General features: G+C 41.7%; 1 protein-coding gene across 11 annotated transcripts in view; it reads right to left on the minus strand.

The window, feature by feature from the left end:
- FGGY (FGGY carbohydrate kinase domain containing) overlaps positions 1 to 19,156 on the minus strand; it is a 304,303-nt gene that overhangs the window by 92,116 nt on the left and 193,031 nt on the right. For all 11 annotated transcript variants that reach the window (XM_088153195.1, XM_088153186.1, XM_088153193.1 and 8 more), the window contains 2 exons: positions 9,528 to 9,656; positions 4,443 to 4,546 (listed from right to left, as the gene is read on the minus strand). In XM_088153195.1, coding sequence (XP_088009321.1) covers positions 4,443 to 4,546; positions 9,528 to 9,656 — 233 coding nt within the window. The remainder of the gene's footprint in view (positions 1 to 4,442; positions 4,547 to 9,527; positions 9,657 to 19,156) is intronic.

The raw sequence follows: 19,156 nt of genomic DNA on the forward strand, positions 1-19,156 counted from the left end.
CTCTATTTCTTGGCCCTGAGAAAAAAGCCTCTTCTTTCCAAACACACTTGCAAACTAAGGCCAACTAATAGTGAAAATAAATAATGACTTACAGACTTCCATATACTTCATTCTTAGTTGCCATGCTATTCCAATGCCAAGTGTGGAGAACCAAAGCAGCTTGGCTGAACTAACCAAAAGGACAAGCATGCTATCAGAAGGCTTTTGCAGCTCAGAAGGCATTAATACATACAGTGTATTAATTCTAAAAAGACAATCTTAATCCACCAGTCCACATGCTATACCCTTCAGCAAAATCAAGGTCCACATTAATGCTTGAAATCTAGGAAATCTGTCTGCTTGCATCTGTGCTGCTGTTGCTTGTTCACTCTATTCTTTCTTTATATCATGAGAATCGATCAGTGTAAGCAGGTATTGAGGAAAGATTCATTTTGGGATCAATGTGTAAGTTTGCTAATCATGATGTAGACTTATTGCAATATGTCTTCTTATTCTACTTCTAGTAACATCTAAAGTATGTAAGCAAATTAAGAACATAGACGAGGATAGCAACAGCTTAATTCAGTCTCACTTTAGGGAGATATCAGCATAACCTGTTGTGCCTTAGGAACCTCTTGTGCCTGAGGAAGTAGACAGGACTTCTTAGGACTGTGAACTCAGCCACCTGCTCTTTAGATCCATGCCTCTCCTGGCTAGTTAAAGCTACCCAGGGGGTGTCGTGGGGGTGGGTTCTAGTGGTGCTGAATTCTTCCTAGAGTGAGGGGGTTGTTCCTCTGCTTCTTAAGGTGTTGGTTCACCCCCTCAGGAAACCATTGCTGGATCTCAGCATCTTGGACAATTTTTTCCCAGTATCTCACCTCCCCTTTTTGAGGAAGGTGATTGAGTAGGTGGTCACACAGCAGCTTCAGAGAGCTCTGGATGAAGCGGATTATCTAGACCTCTTTCAGTCAGGATTCAGGCCTGGGTATGGGATGGAAATGGCATTGGTTGTGCTTTTAGATGATCTCTGACATGAGCAGACGGAGGTAGTGTATCCAACCTTGCTCTTCTTGACCTCTCAGCAGCCTTGGATACCATCAACCATGGTATCCTTCTGGACCAGCTCTGGGGATTAGGGGTGGGCAGAAATGTATTGTGCTGGTTCTCCTCCTTTCTCTGAAGTAGTCTCAGTCAGTGGTGATTGGGAAGGAGAGATCCCAGCCCTCTCTGAAGCTGCTGTGTGACCACCTACTCAATCACTTTGTAAGGTTCCAGAGGGGTCAGTGCTCTTAGCTCTCCTTTTTAACATCTACATGAAGCAGCTGGGGGAGATCATACGTTGCCATGGGGTGTGATATCATCAGTATGCTGATGATACCCAATTATATCTTTCTGACCCTGGCGAATTAAGGGATGCTGGTGATGCCCTATCCCAGTGCCAGGAGGCTGTAGGGGCCAGGATGGGGACCAACAGGCTTCAACTGAATGTTAGCAAGACTGGGTGGCTTTGGGTTTTGGGGCCCTCCAGTTCAGGGACCATTCTATCTTTGGTACTAGATGGAGTTGCACTGCCCCAAACAGACCCAGTGTGCAATCTGGGGTTTCTTCTAGACTTGAGACTCCTGCTCAAAGAGCAGGTGGTAGTCATGGCTAGGAAGGCCTTTGCACAGCTTCATGTTGTGTGCCAGTTATGCCTGTTTCTGGACCGGGAGGCTCTGCTCACAGTCACTCATGCCCTGGTCACTTCCCAGGTAGTCTACTGCAACATGCTCTACATGGGGCTGCCCTTGAAGAGTATTTGGAAGCTTCAGCTGGTGCAAAATGCGGCACCATGGGCAGTAATGTGTGCTCCTAAAGCAGCACACATTACACCTCTGCTCTGGAAGCTGCACTGGTTACCAGTTTGCTTCTGGGTGCAATTCAAGGTGTTGGTGTTGACCTTTAAAGCCCTTCTGTCAGGCCTAGCCCAAAGAACTCCTGGAGACCATGCAGGTTCAATCAGCAAGGTTTATTAGGCAGCGCCTGTTTACAGAAATTTTCTCAGACTGACCACTAGTTCCCAGGCACAGCTATTCACTATCTTCTGGAATGTTTAGGGATGCGCCAGCTTTCTCTGCTTGTCTCCAGAGCGTTGCTCTGGAGACGAGAGCACCATTTTCACCCCCCTTCCTCCATTCCAGTCCATCACACCTTCATGGAATGGGGCTGGGTTATTTGAGGGACCACCTCTCTCTGATTATATCTGCCCATCCATTAGGTCCAGCAGAAGAGGTATGCTATGGGCCCCATCCGCTAAGAAGTTTCATCTGACGGGACCCAGGAGGCGTGCCTTTTCTGCCATGGCAACCGCCCTGTGGAACATCATTCCCCCTGAGGTGAGACTAGCCCCATCCCTAATATCCTTCAGAAAGTCCCTTAAAACATGGTTGTGCCAACAGGCTTGGGGGTCTCCAGCCTATGGGGAATTAGTGTCAGTCCTCCAGGTAAACCAGATAGAAAACATGACCAGATGAGCCACTTCTACTTTATTGATAGGCTACAGTAACAGAATCTTGTAAGTCTGAAAGTACAAATCTCCCACCATCCCTATTTACTGCCTGATCAGTTAGGGTGGGTCCTTTCTAAGTTTCTTTCTCTGTCCATTACTCAACTGGGGGCTCCTCCTCCTTTTATCAGATTGTTCCCTAGGCAGCACCTCCTCCCCATATCTTCCAAGGTCATTCTCACATTCCACTACAGTTAGTAAGATGGTTTTATTGATCATAACAATAACTCTCTCTGCTACTTATTAGCAACTTTGATTGTGTTTTAATTGTTGAATTTTTAATTGTTAGTTTTTATGATTGACTTTTTTATTGTATGCTGCCCAGAGTCACAAATCTGTGAGATGGGTAGCTATATAAATACGATGAATGAATGAATGAATGAATGAATGAATGAATGAATGAATGAATGAATGAAATCACACTGCCTGCTCTGACAATGCAATTCTTTTCTACAGGCCCACCAAGAGCAACAAGTCAGTAAGCTTACCAATAGCAATTCTCACACAATGCTAATTATAAGATGATATAACACATGTCATTGAGGGTTTTTTTTTCTTCTTCTACAAGATAACTTTTCCTACAAAACAACTTCCTTTAACAGTAATTCATTATGATGATTATGTGCCACCAATTCGATGTTTGGTGTTGACTCTTAGCAACTACATAGATTTTAAGAGCAATACATAATATTTTTAAATACTGAAAACATTTTGCCTTTGTTTCTTGCTAGTATACTTAAAAGAAGACTCAAGCTTTAAGTCCAAGACTTCAGTGTTACCAGCTCTCCTGCTTACTGCTTCTCATAAGTTTGAGATAGGACCATAAGAAAGGAAAGATGGAAACTGAAAAAGGGATAAGACCACAAAATGATTCCAGATGGATTTATTTGGGCTGGGTTTATTTCAAATTGAGTTCAGAAGAATTTCCCACCACCACAAAACTATCTAGGGCACAAGTAGACTCAATTTCTCCTTTGCTAGGAACTATAATTCATGCTAAAACACATACATCTAAACAGCTGGATCAAAATTCTCTTCTTTATAACTGAATGCTAAGTTACTAGAATATTGTTGCAAGTAATACATTATTACATCACAGTTATTTCCCATATGCATGCATACACATATATGTATGCTTACAAAAACCAACTTATACAACTCTAATTTATACTACAAATTTAATTTATATAAAAAATACGAAAAGGTTTACACTATAATTGGTAAAGAATGCATATACAAATCCATTTTTGCTTCATATATCAATTTTATCAAATTTCACATAATGATTGAGTTGACATAAATAATTTCTAAATGAATCAAAAATGATAAAAAAGGTAGTCACAAAAATTGAATGATTTCAGGCTTAACAATATTAATTTTAAAAAGAGACACTCTAAGCTGTAATTACAACTCCAGGGGAAAGCTTTCACACTAATTCACTGAGAAAAATTATGGAAGCAAAAATGGCTTATCCTGCCTCTTTTGGAGCCACAATCTGTCTCAAAATTCTATAGATCATTAGAGCTCTCAAAGAAAGATAGATTTATATTGATTGAGTAAGGAGGTGGGAGAAATGAAGGTCTAAGGGGCTTTTCTAAAAACACTGAATATTCCATTATAGAGTAGCGTCATGCTCATCAACGGTTATTCAAGGCCCAAGTCTCCAGCTATAATTTCATAATGCCCAGTTAAAGTCAGAGTAGAATAATTTTTAACTTTGCTTTTATATTTTGTGCCTTTTCCACAGTATTGATTTTCTATTACAGCTGCTTCTTTATGGCAAATTCATGATGATATATAAACCTGTGAGGGTAACAATAGAGATACCTTCAAAATCCTCACAACAATTCAAAACAGAGGATAAAAAAAATTAAAGGTGTTAAAAGGCGCAATTGGCAACTTACTACCCCAAACTTACCGCCATGTGGCATGATGATGTCCCACATATTACAGCCAATCGGGAAGTAATTGGCTGATTTTCACAGGGCAAGTTATGTCCTTTCACATTGGCTCCAATCATGCCTGGTACAAAGAAGAAAGAAAACTGGCCTTTCAGGCAAAACAAAACTTTTAAGTGATATCTGTTGAGAAATCTGCCAAATACAAAAAAGAGCCTGTATCTCTATTTTCTTGTTCTTGGAAAATATATTCAAAAGTCTGCTAAACAATAGGATGAAACAATAGGATGAGAACAAACAGAATCAATTAGGATTTATGGTTAGACATACCACAGGCCTATAGGAGATAAAAGGTCCCCAGCTTCAGATGTGGTTGTAGAAAGTATATGTATTAGTATGTCTGCAGGATTTCAAAATAAAAAATAGTGAGGCAATATGGAAGTGCTGAATTCTTCTTTGGCACTTTCCTCCTTCTAATTTATGTAGGCAACCACACTATCAAGCTAAATCATTGGGTGCTTTTGAATTTAGAAAATCAGAAAGCAGAAGAAGGGGTTCTACTCTTCCTTTATGGAAACTACTGACAGCACAAAGGAAAATAGCTGTTTATGTAACGCATAACTATATTATAGGATATGCTACTGTAAACAGCATAGATGTAGAAAGGTCTGCTGGCTTATAATTGAATTAATAAGGCTGCAAGGTAGGAACCAGACGTTCCTGAGCTAAAGATAATTGTTATGTTAGTGTAGATCAGGTGCCTTCCAAGGGCATCAAAAGAATAGCCAAGAGAGGAAAAAGCCTAGCATTTAAACCCTGGAACATAGGCCCATATACTGAATTTGATTTCGGTGTCCTACAATGGGCAGATTTCTGTGTGAATGTGCCTTCGCTCTTGTCTGCAATAAACAGACTAATCCTGCTGAGTCAAGTCTGTGAGTATTCTGCCAAGTACGCTGATTCCTGAATAAGGGATTAAATGTCTGGAGAGCTGAGATTTACAGCTGTGCTTGTATGAAGCCTAACAGATAGCTTTAAAAGGATATTCTGCATTATCAAAAGCACTTATAATCTCCTCTTGTACCCTCTGTTTCAGTGGCTTCCAGAATAATTTTTTTTTAAATTAGAGACAATTCTTGGAAGATGCTCTATGTGTGGCTATCAGCCACCATGCTTGTATGGCATTTCTAGGCAGTAAATGCCAGTTGCAAACCAAACAGCTGAAGAAAACTATTGTCTTCATGCCTTGTTTATGAGTTAGATATCCTATCTGGTCACTGTGGGAAGGAAAATGCTGAATTAGTTGAATCTTTATTCCAGTCTGAAGAGACCCTTCATTTGTTCTTACTGATTCTGAATTTCAATTTGAGTTAAGACATGACTAGTCCATTTAACTGTAAATAATATCTAAACATTCACTAAAGCTTTGATGAAGATTATTGTTTACTTTCTTTATGTGAATTGACTGTGAGTACCGTTAGAAGAAACAAGACAAAACATTTCTGAACACAGTCTCCACTTTTGAAGGCAGTACTATCAACAAACTACAATTGCAGTCCTTCCTGAATAATCAGACTGGGGTTATTAAACATTCAACTTGCAATCCTATTTATTCTTTGGATAAACTCTGACTGAATAAAGTGGGATTTTATATTGAATAGACCTGCATAAGGTTTGTCCATAAGTGCTGCCAAAAGAGGTGGACTGTACATAAATAGCAACTAAACTATTACATTGTTTTCTGTTGTTTTTATCACAACTGAGTTATAACTGGATTCAGTCTTAACACTTCAAGAAACAGTACAGGTTCTAAGAAATTCTAAGCATAACCCTACTTTAATTTCAACATTTAACTTAAGCCAGAATCCAAACAACTTCCAAACCATATCAGAAGTGAGTGTTGATCTTTTATAATTACTTTTTTTAAAGTAACTGAATGTCAGTACTGAACTTTGAAAAAGAAAACGTTAATAAGAAGCTTTTGTAGCCCTAACATGGCATCTTTCATCTCTGAAAGAAACACATGCACATACATATACGTTTCTCTGTTTTTAATACCAAACATTTTGAAAATGGAATGATGCTGGATTTTAAGTGAAATGCATATTAAAATATTTAATGCGTCTTTACAGGGAGAGTATCTTTTGAGTCTACTGTGGGCAAATATTTTCATCTCTTAAATATTCAAAACCTAAGTTCATCTATGATATTTCAAATCAAGCAGCCTCATTTGCACTGACTTCTCCTATTACAGTTTCTCTATCAACTAGTTAGCGTGTATATAAACTTCACATAAATTTGTGTTTGTACAAAATCTATCCTTTGCTGAGATCACATTTTGGATGAAGATACTAACAATGAAGCTTTTTATTAATCCTTCAATTGATATTAATTTATGAAGAAGCTTCACATTCTGCAATTTTGAATTTCTATTTGAGAAAATTCCCATAATTTAACTCTCATATGCTTACATCCCATATAGTACAATGGGACACTGATTTTTAATTGTAAACTTTCTTTCTTACAGGCATTAATCCTAAAGAGAAGACAGCTGTATTCCTAATCACTAGGGAATGAGGACCTAGCACACATTAAAATGAGATAAAACTTAATTCTGTAAAGTAGAATTCCTGACTACCAAAATGCAAGTAGCCTCTTAAGTGCAGCGATTCAGACTGAAAAGAGGGACTAATTGCATGAAGAACCAGTTACACAATGTGTCTTTCTTTAAAAAGGGAAAAATAATCAGAGCAATAGGTCCTCAAATCAATTTTGTGCCAATATTGTACACAACTGGGTACCATCTGTGTAGTAAAAATAGTAGGCAATTGTATATAGAAACAACTTGCTGAATCTATACAGCAGCAGCCTCTGCTCTTAAATCAAAAGAAAAGTGGGAAAAAAAATTCTTCACCCACAAATATCTAAGATAAGTAGAACATTTCATTTTTCAAAGAGCTACTCACATACACCAAGCCAAGGGGAAAACTAAATTGTCTAAGTTTTCTTGAGCATTAAATGAATCACTAAGGAATGAAATCTCCCTATCCTCTTTTTTGCTTTGTAATTACTGTCTCCACAATAAGCTACAAAATAAATAGATAGGAAGCAAAGAAGCGATAGTTTAGAAAACTACTGGTAAGTAGATAAAGAGAGGGGGAGAACTACAGGTCCTTAGAGGATTCTCTCAGATTTTCCTTTCAACCTTGAATTATGTATAAACAAGGGAAACAGTGTTTTAAAGTATTCCTCTCTAGTTTATGGGTGGAAATTGAACAATGAATCCACTTAGAGACAACACTGAATTGACTAAAGAAAGGAGGAATAATGTTTATCCTTTGGATGTCTGGAATTCATTTGAATTTATCAAATAAGAATGAAAAACTCTCCCTGTTTTCAAGTCCATTTTCCAGAGAGGCAGATAGGTTAAGCCTCATACTAGTTATCTAGAAAAGCAGAATTTTCTATTTTTCAAAGAGAATATTTAAAGATAAATTACATGTCAGCTGAATTACTTGCTATTTATTCTCTATCCAACTAACTTGCCCTAATGAATTATTTCTATTTCAAAGCAGATTAAAATTTTCATTTGACCATCAAGATATTTCTAGGAGCAATGTGATATGAAATAAATTATTAGACATGTAATGAGCATGGCTGTGAAACTGTACTTTAGACACAAAGATCTATAATGTATGGGAACAGACATCTGCTAGTACGACAGGATTTTAACTGTATAGACCAAATCTGCTTCATATGCCAGATCAGATCTGGAGTCATGCGAGTCAGTGGAAGGGGGGAAAAAAAGATCTGTTTCAGGTTGTATCTGTACTGGATAAAAGCTGAAGAATGTACTGAAAATAGTTTATGAAGCAAATGACACAGTGGAGCAATCTGTTTTTCCCCCCATTATTTCAGTAGCACATGTACATCCTAACAAGAAAAACATTTGCACTGTAGGAAGTATTAACTGGCAATGTATTATAATCAAAGAGAAGATGGAGTGCCGTTATTGAGCAGTATCACAGGAACAGACAACAGCAGCAATGGGATTGCTCTGAAAAACTATCATATAGACAGGATATTCTCAAATTTTCTTCAATCTATTAGCTACATTGTCTAGCATAGCTTATCAATACTATACTTTTTTCATATCCTCTTCTGTAGAACTGTTTATACAACTTTCCGAGCAGAAGGTGCCATATAATTAGAGATGTAATACCAATAGAAGAGATGTAAGATGTTATTTATGGAAGTTTCTGTGTAATATAATGTTTTTTGGGGTTTTACTAGATGTAGGCTGCCTACAGTCTTTTATGAGGTTGTAAACAAATTGATGTAATAAAATCAATAAATATTTTCCCTCTTAATAGTTTCTTCAATGCCTTCCCTGCCATAAGCCATATTTAATAGGTTTATTTGTCTATTTATTTATTTATACAATCGTCTATAACCTACCCACTTCCACAAAAGGACATGAGGTGGTTTACAATCAAGAACAACAACAACCAGTAAAAGCAGCAACCTATCAGTCTAATCTCACTAAGATAAGGTAGTCCTAGTATCATTGACATCCATACACTCTGTAGAATAGACATGTTTTCTAGGTTTTATTGTAGGCCAAGAGGTTAGTGGCATTCCTTATCTCAGGAGCCAAGATGTTCTAAAGGACTGGGAGGACCATTGAAAAGGACCCCTGATTGAGTGCCAACCTCTCTCATTTTCCATGGGATAGTGACCCTCAGCAAGCCCTCCCTCAGAGATCACACAGGACAAGACAAGTTTGGGCAGGAAAGACAGTTTTGTAGGTACCACATAAAGATGATAATTAACTCTCTGAATTGGAAGCAACCTGTAATCAGTGCAGTGACCACAGCATAGGTGTAATGCTGCTATCAGAAGAGCTGCCATATTTTGACCAGGTGGAACTTCTGAGTTTTCTTCAAAGGCAGCGCCATGTGGAATGGACTACAATAGTCTATACATGAGATCACTATATCTGTTTGGTCAATCTAACTTAAAATACAGAATGATCCTATACTATGATGCAGTTTTTACAGCTCAAGCACCTTCATGGCAAAACCAACTGTTATATCTTAGAATACCTAGTCCTCCAGCATGTGCATCAATAAGAGAGGCAGCTACAGCAATCCCCTTAGAAAGCCCAAGATCTTTTGCAGCTTCTGATGTTAGTCCATTTCCAACTGGAGTTCCTGGAGGGAGAACTTCATTTCCTGAGCAAAAACAAGGGGAAAAAAAATCAAATGCTTACAATGCTGAAACAATCCTTAGTTTTCTATGTCTCTACACTGAAACAACCTTTTTTTTTATTTAGCAAATGGAAATAATACTGCAGTTTATTTTAAAACATACATATATATTAATCAGGACAAACAAACTGGGCGTAAGGGACAAGAAGTCTATGTCAGTGTTTCTCAAAGTGTGGTCTGAAGACCCCTGGAGATCCCCCAAGAACCTCTCAGAGGTTGCGGAATTAAAATTATTTGGCAGCTTATGTTGAAAAATAATATAATATTAAAATCCCATCAAACAATTGTGAGAAGTGGTAGTGGCAGTAAATGCATCAATTTTAATTTTTAATATGGTAAATATTGATATATACAACCCATACAAACAAAAGCTCTTTTGAGATCCTCCATAATTTTTAAAAATGGAAAGGGGTTTTGAGAGAAAAAAGTTTAAGAAACACTGGTCTAAGTTTTAAAAAAGATAGCTTTGTAAATTTCTTTATAAATGGATTACCCATTGGCATGTGATAGTCAAGATCTCTTAAATATTAATACTTGAGGGGAACAAAATCCCCATTTTTGTTTTTTTAACTTTTCCACATCATAAGCATGGAAGGCATATACAGCATATACCTCTGTCCTGGTCCTGAACCTCAGACATTTTAGCAAAATATGAGAATTGATATTATGATTATACTGTCTTATAAGATCCGAGACAGCAAACAAAAATAATATACATATCCAACCAATTTTGTTAAACCTATGGAGGCTTTTCTACCAATACGTGGAGTCAGCAAGCAAGGAAAGGGAATCATGTACTGCCTAGTGCATGTCTTATTTCCAGAGAAGAAGATGAAAATAGTCCAAGCAATGCTAACATTCCTAAAAGTTTGTGCTTACATTGGGTTACCAGAAAAATTATACCATAAGATATGTATAATATACAGAATAAGTCTGTCTGCAGGACAAAGAAATACAAACTCAGTATAAAAGCAAGCTTCTAATTTGGTCATTTTAATATTTTAGGAGTGATTCTCCAACACGTATATCTAACAGTAATCTTAACTTAGCTATATAATAAATTGTAGGTAAATAACTATTTGTTTCTCATTCAGACAGTTGTTTGAGACAGAGGCCTTCTTACAGCGGAACCTTCGCTTATGGCATCTCTTTTTCATGGCTGACATCTCATTTTTTGAAAGATTTCTCTCACCCTGTGAAATGAAAAGCAAGTTTACCAAAGGAAAAAGCTGTCTGAAATGTTTCCTTTTCCTTTATTCTTGCCTAAAGTCTGGCTGAGGAATTTGCTTGGCTTGTGTTTTGTTTAAAGAAAATGTAGGTACTATAATACCAATGACCTCCCACCTTCCCAGGCAGTTGCCACGGTAACCATTTATTTACCAGACGTAAAACATGAGCCGGGCAACACTACATCTTTAGTTAACCTGAGCAAGTAAATCGCAGGGTCCAGAGTCATCTTAATACTTAATAACATGAGACACTTTAATATTCACTCGCCTTTAAAAACAACAAAAGAAAAATCCAGCAAAGGGGTCCAGCTGATTCAGCCATGACATGTCCACTTATTCAAGTGATGCTTTTAGCTTGTCATGCAGAACTAGTGCCATCTACGTGGAACTAAAATTGGCTGCATCCCAAAAGAATCTGAGGAGGAGAATAGCTCGCTTGTTAAATTAAAGTGGCCTCTATGGGAAAAAACGTAAAGGAGTTCATCCTAGTGTAAATGTCACTGACTTTGAGCAATCCTTCTCAGTGAAAATATATAATAGGTATATTAAAGGACCACAAAGTCTTACACTTGATTCTGATTTATTATGGTTAGATCTGGGACAAGCAGAGATGGGCAGCCAAGGACCTGTGCAGTCCTCAGCATCCCTTTTGCAGTTCCTTGAGATCTCTCTACCAAAATATGGTGGCCAAATAACAGAACTTTGTGGCACGGGTTAATTTTTTTTTTTTTTTTCAGAACTAAGAGTGGGAAGGGGAGCAGAAAGCCTGAGAGACAACTGATTCCATTCTCACCTTTAAAAAACTCGCACTTACATACCCCTTGGGGTAAGCAGCATTCTGCAAGTGTAGAAAAGGGATAAGAAATAAGTAGCCAAAGAAATTAGAGCACGGGATAAGAAGAAAAAATACACCTTAATCTAGTTTACACCAACACCATCCACCATGCTTCTCCATACTTGCCTCAGGTGCATTTCCCAAAAGTCAACACTTCCAAATGATGAGACGTCCATCATGATGTCCTGACACAAGCTCTACCCCTTGCATACTTTTGTGTGTGGTGTTGCCACACAAATACAAGAGGGGGGAGAATCTGCTTTACAATTTGAGGACACACATTTCATCTTTTCCACTTTCTGCCTTGCTTCTACACAACTATGCATCAATTGTAGATGGCATTTTGTTCTATAAACTTCTTAACTCTTTCTTTATGAGAATTTCAACTCCATCCAGCTACAAGCTTTTCAGTCTCAATTATTTCAGTATTTCTCTATATATTTGTTCTACAATTTGTCCTAATTCATTCTCTCTATATGAATAAACTGCCTCAAAGTACTTATTTCATACTGACAAGTGAATAAAAAACCCCATATTCTAAGAATGAATTCAACTTGTATTATCAAAACTTGGCTATATAATTTTTACTTCTAAAAAAATATGAAAATAAGGGGGAATTGGAGCAAGAGGCCTCTGGGAAGTACTCAGCTGAAATTTCTTAGGTGATTTTCCTTCCTGGGCCCACTTCCCAAACTGTTGGAAAGTTTGACCTTGCCCCAGAGAACAATTGGCAGAATTGTGCCTACCCTGCCAACCACAAACGGCATAGACAGTTTTTGGAAATCATTAATATTCAACCTTAACAAAAGCAGCAAGGAAGGTGTGCACAAGTAATCGCATATGATGTAAGGAATGCGCACTCATATGTGTGTATGTATATGTATGTATGTATATGTATGTATGTATATTTACACACACATTCTGTATGATTCTCTTTGCTATTAGAAGTTTGAAGTTACAGCGGTGGGGAATGAAGGGACTTATGACCCGTGCCTGAAGTTACAGCCATTGCAGCATGGCTGCCCCCGCGGTCACATGATAAAAATTCAGGTGCTTGGCAGCTGCCCACACATATGATCGCAGGAGAGCTTCAATTCCCCCCACCTATCTCCCCCCCATTTATGCCCTTTTGGCCCCCTGCTGCTCTGCACTCCACCGCCCCAGCTGACATTAGCCATCTTCTTGCTTCCACTGCTGACGAGGTGTGCCCAGCTTGGCTGCTGGGCCAGTTTGGGGCTGGGCTTTGAGCTGGGGGGGGGGAACAAAAGGCAGCCCCAGAGGCTGAGGCTGCACTTCACCCTGCAGAAAATAAGTAAAAAGCAGCCCGACCTGCAGCGCAGCGCAAAGCCCAAAGGGGTTTTTCAGTGCGTCGCAGCTCAGAGGCTGCTTTTTACTTTTTTTCTCACAGTGAAAAAAGGCACCAAAGAGAAGCATCTTGCAAAAGTTGAATCCACACCCTATTGTGGCCTTTTAGGGACAGGCGCTCTCCCCTTGGATGAAGAGACCAAGAAGGCAGTGGTGGTGGCAATCCTTGCGGGAGCAGAGCCCCGAATGGGAGGCTGCATTTGCTCTGGTCATGTGTTCGTTGGCTGAGAGGAACCTGAAGCCCGAACTCTCTTTGAGGTCTTTCTTCCAAATCAGAGGGTTGGATGGGGGAGGAGGAAGCATGGAGCTCAGAGTCCCATTCATGTTTGCCTCATTTCCTTGGGTTTTCCTTTGGCAGCAGCAGTTTTTTAAGGGAGGAAGCCATTGCTTGCAGACTTAGACTAACGACAAGGTTGGGGGTGGGGGCGCTGCTGCTTTTATCCTGGAAAAACCCAACAGGTGAATGAGGGTTGGGAAGAGGGGAAAAGAGGCAAATGGAGGAGCAGGGTGGCAAAGTCAGACTGCAGTTTGGCTCAGTTCCGCTGGATCCTTTCCCTGCAATTCCCGGGCAGTTGTGATCCGCGGGTGCAGCCAAGACAGCTTGTTGGTGTGCCATGGCTGAAGGACTACTTTTTACTTTTTTTTTCCTGCATTGTGAAGCCCAGACCCAGCCCTGCTGCATGGCACAAAGGGGCTTTTTGGCACGCCACAGCTCGGAGGCTGCTTTTTGCTTTTTTTTTCCCCCCAAAAAAGCCCAGACCCAGCCTGGCCCAGAAGCATGGTGGAAAGGGGGCCAAAAGGGCATAGATGGGGAGGAGATAGGTGAGTGGGGGAAATTGAAGCATCCCTGTGGTCATAAGTGAAAGCAGGCTGCCACCACCCGAATTTTGATCATGTGACTGTGGGGGCACTGCAGTGGCTGTAACTTCGGGCATGAGTCGTAAGTCCCTTCATTCAGTGCTGCCATAACTTCGAACTGTCACTGAACGAATGGTTGTAAGTCAAGGACTACCTATATCCCTCTTTGGCACAAAGTCCCTTTTAAGCAGTGACAGTTGGTGAGCCAACTAATCCATGCTGCAGTGATCTCATGAGTAGATTATTGCGACAGGTAATTCATGGGGCTGCTCCTGAAGATGTTCCAGAAACTTCAGTTAATAAAAATAAGGCAGTAAGAATACTGATTGTATCCAGCCAGTATGATCATATTATCCCAAAATTATGGCATCTACACCAGCACACAGTTCACTTCTGGTCTCATGTTGGAATAAAATGCTTGCTTATCAGAAACTTGATTCAGGCTTCTGCAGTGTGGCCAGGCCAGTGGCCGACACACGAACCAGAAACCTAGGATGAAGGAACGTACCAGATAATAAAAGCACCTAAAAGCACGATAAGGCGATCACTGCTTGAAAAATACCTGATGCTACGTAAGCAAGTAGGGAAACGTATAACCATGACAGGCTATACAGGAAACATAGAATAAACCAATAGTGTTGCTTAAAGCTGTTGCATGACTATAAAAGGCTATATGCCCCCACAACCTGCCCCCCCCCACCTGCTTCCTGACTTGTAATACCCAATAAAAGAGTAGTTCAGAACATGCTCTGGGCTCACTCACCTCGAGGAAAACCTGCGTGTTTGTCTTCACTCTCGCCTGTCGAGACCCCATGAGTGGCCCACCCTGATGCGGACAGCAAAACCGCATTGTGGTGACCCCGACGTGATCGCGTGAGTTCACGAGGTGCGTCTCGGACCGTCCTTACTTATTCGCTCGAGGGGAGCTGTGCACTCGTCCCGTCTGAAACACGGCTGGATATTCGTAAGTATGGGCGGAAAATTCTCTCAACAACAGACAGCGCATCTGAAGGAATTGAGGGAATTAACCGAATCTTCCTCTAAAATTTCTTCAAACGGAGGCAAAACCCTCCCCCGTTTGAAAAACAAAGAATTAATTGGCCTTTTGTCTTACATTTGGCAACAATGTCCATCATACCCTGAAAAAGGGTCACTGAAAATATCCACATGGACAAAATTGGGGGAATACTTCCACGCGGCCCCTAGGGCCCCGGTCCAAATTCTGACCTCATGGCGTGTGGTCATGGAATGCTTAATGATTCACCATAAATTCGACAACCAAATGCCGGCAGAACCCATACCACCCCCGTATGATTCTGTTAAAAATTCTCCGGCCACTTTACTTCCCATGTCAGCAGGTTCTGGGTGCCTTGATCCAGCCAATGGTCCCACGGCTCCCATGGCTCCAAGTCCCCCCCTGACTATAAAACCTCAAAGGGGGGGTCACATAATCAGAGCTATGCAGACTGCTCAGCAGTCAGGTCAACTCTCTGCTGAGGATCTTGAAGCGTGTGCAATGTTTCCGGTGACCTGGGTGGTGCCCGCCGGAGCTGCTGCGGGCGCTCCCGGCCAGCCGGTGCATACGCACATAGATTACAAACAAATCAAAGAGATTAAAAGTGCTGTTAGAGATTATGGCCTGCAGTCGCGTTACGTTATGGGCTTGCTTACTTCGCTTTCTACTGCTGCTGTGGAAATGCTGCTTGCAGATTGGCAGTCGCTTTTTGGCATGATTTTAACCCCTGCTTAATATGTAATTTGGAATTCGGAGTACGGCAAACAGGCTGCCGTTGCCATAAATGCTGGACTCCCTCAAAATGTTACTGCTGACGATGTCCTGGGGACTGGCACCATCAGCACTATCGCACAACAGCAAAACTCCGATAGAGCTGCTTTTCCTATTATTAAAAATTGTGCCTTAGCAGCCTTACGAAAGGTTGCTGACAATCAGGGCAAACCTTTGCAAACCTTTTCTAAAATAATTCAATCGCCTACAGAAGACTATTCTTCCTTTATTAGTCGCCTTCAAGTTGCATTAGAACGCCAAATTGACAACGTAGATGCTAGAGGTGAACTGTGTATGAAATTGGCTTATGAAAACGCTAATTCGGACTGTCAAAAGGTGCTCCAGCCCATAGCTAACAAACCTGGCATCACCCTGGCTGATTTTCTCCAAGCATGTCGTATTGTCGGAACCACCAGCCACAAAATGGCTGCGCTGGCCTCCGCCATTACCACAACCTTGCTTCCGCCTTCTTCTTCCTCCCTCACGCCACAAGACGCACTTCCTGTGTCACGCCCTGCCGGACCCAAATTATTTCCTCCATTTATCAAGCCTACTTATCCCCCTCTATCGAACCAACTCTTCTATCTTTGTTTCTGTCCTTACAACACCTCATTTCTCAAAGGACTCATTCTTTCCCTGTTGCACACATTCGTAGCCACCAACCGTTCCCTGGTATCCTCCAGGAAGGGAATGGCGTGGCCGACGCTGCGGCCGCGGCTGCATCCTCCTCCCCACTCATTTTTGCCTTTTCCTCTCCCACTCCGTGGGAAAGTCATTCCTATTTCCACCAGAATAAAAAGGCGCTCATTCAGCAGTTCAAAATTTCTGCTACAGAGGCCACTGCAATTTTACAGCAATGCCCCACCTGTAGCAAACAAGCGCACTCTGTGCCCATGGGAGTTAACCCCAGGGGGACAGAGTGCAACCAAATTTGGCAAATGGATGTTACCCAATATGCTTCCTTTTCCCCATGGAAGTACTTACACGTTTCCATTGACACTTACTCGGGGTTCATCATGGCCACCCCTCAAAGGGGCGAAGCCTCTAAACACATTATTAATCATTGTATTCGAACCTTTGCAACCCTGGGACGCCCAAAAGAACTTAAAACAGACAATGGGCCTGGCTATACAGGCAGTGCTTTTGCCGCCTTTTGCCAGAAATGGGGAATCACACACAAATTCGGCATACCATACAACAGCAAAGGTCAAGCCATAATTGGAAGAGCAAATCAGACCTTAAAACATGCTCTTGACAGATATATAGAAACAAAGGGGAAAGGGCCCCCTAGCCTCCCAGCGGTGCAAGACATTCTCAACCTTTGCCTCTATACTCTTAACTTTCTCAACTTGACCGGACTACCTGCCACTTCTGCTGCTTGTCGTCACTTTGCCTCACAACCTGCCGCTGACCACCAACGACCACTTGTCTACTATCGTTGCCTGCCAGACCCTGCCTGGAGAGGGCCTGCGCAACTCATCACCTGGGGTCGAGGTTACGCGGCCATTCAGCTTCCCGATAAGGTTCTGTGGGTCCCTGGTCGCTGCGTCCGTCCTTGTCATCTCCCGCTTTCGCCGGACGCCCAAGACGCCCCTCCTCCTCCCCACATAAGAGGCCTTACTGGTGTCACTCCGGAAGCTGACCCTCAACGTACAGCCGAGGAAGAGGACAGCAGGGACAACAGAAGGTAGACCAAGGGAAGGGCCTCAATCAAAATGTCACATCTGCCTCAATTGGGAAGAATACTGTGGTTCCCGGTTGCCCTTCAGCTACTGAGCGTTGCCCTCTGCGCACCTAACTATGCGCAGCACAATCCCCATCAACCCCAGAACCTAACGTGGGCGGTATTGGACGCACACGCAGACATCCTGAACTCCACTTCATCTATGGCGGTGCCGGGGTCCTGGTTTCCTGACCTGTACTTTGACTTTGGTGTGATGATGGACACCACCACTTCTCCCAACAGACCGGGTATGGTTAGCCACAGATGGATCAAGAGATGGCCCCTTTATGTCTGCCCCGACCATGTCAGGGCAACAACATACCGGAAGAAGTGTGGTGGGGAAAACGATTACTTTTGTGCGGACTGGAGCTGCGTCTCCACGGGAGAAATAACATGGAACCCCCCTTTCAGAGGTGATCTTATTACGCTCAGACGGACTGGTGGGAACGTACGATGTGAGCAAAACCAATTTGGAACATATGTTAATTGTAATCCGGTTAAAATCTCTTTCACCGCTGAGGGAAAACGACACACGGGGTGGCAGTCAGGGGTCACTTGGGTAGGCCGGGTTCATGATAAAACCGGGGAGCCGGGGAATATTTTTACTATACGCCTAACACAAACCCCCATAGAACCCCCGGTACCGGTGGGCCCCAAGACAATACCAGCCAACCGCAGGGAGCCACCCCCACAACCCACAGATGGTTGACCACCCTGATAGGTACCATAGCAGGACCACTGGTATTGCTACTCCTTGCATGTACATTTGGCCCCTGCATTCTATCTCGCCTAACAAAATTTGTGGAAACTAAAATAGGTGCCTTGGAAAATATGGTACTGGAACGCCACCATTACCAACCAATACGGTCTGGAGAAAATATGGAAAAAGCATCCCTCCGCATATTAGACTCTGACGAAGAGTTGGAATCCACCAGTTTTATACAATCACATAGGTCTATGCTCACCCTGGAAGGGAAGGAGTCGGTAGACCACAACCCACAGAACAGCACACCTACTTTTAAAACAAAACGGAGGAGATGTTGGAATAAAATGCTTGCTTATCAGAAACTTGATTCAGGCTTCTGCAGTGTGGCCAGGCCAGTGGCCGACACACGAACCAGAAACCTAGGATGAGGGAAGGTACCAGATAATAAAAGCACCTAAAAGCACGATAAGGCGATCACTGCTTGAAAAATACCTGATGCTACGTAAGCAAGTAGGGAAACGTATAACCATGACAGGCTATACAGGAAACATAGAATAAACCAATAGTGTTGCTTAAAGCTGTTGCATGACTATAAAAGGCTATATGCCCCCACAACCTGCCCCCCCCCACCTGCTTCCTGACTTGTAATACCCAATAAAAGAGTAGTTCAGAACACGCTCTGGGCTCACTCACCTCGAGGAAAACCTGCGTGTTTGTCTTCACTCTCGCCTGTCGAGACCCCATGAGTGGCCCACCCTGATGCGGACAGCAAAACCGCAGTCTCATTTCAAAATCTTACTTTTATTTGTAAGTTCACTCATGGATTAAGTCCACAGTATGTAAAGGAATAACATTTTCCATGTATTTCTACCTTGCCCTTAAATCACCTTCTGAGGCTTTGCTATTGGTGCCATAATATGATAAAATATTGTGAGAAGCTGCCTAGGAGCATATCAGTGGTG

This window comes from Python bivittatus, unplaced genomic scaffold, assembly GCF_059951505.1.
Source record: "Python bivittatus isolate LINGU-HERP-01145 unplaced genomic scaffold, Pbiv_v1 ctg000700_np1212, whole genome shotgun sequence".
Classification (NCBI taxonomy): Eukaryota; Metazoa; Chordata; class Lepidosauria; order Squamata; family Pythonidae; genus Python; species Python bivittatus.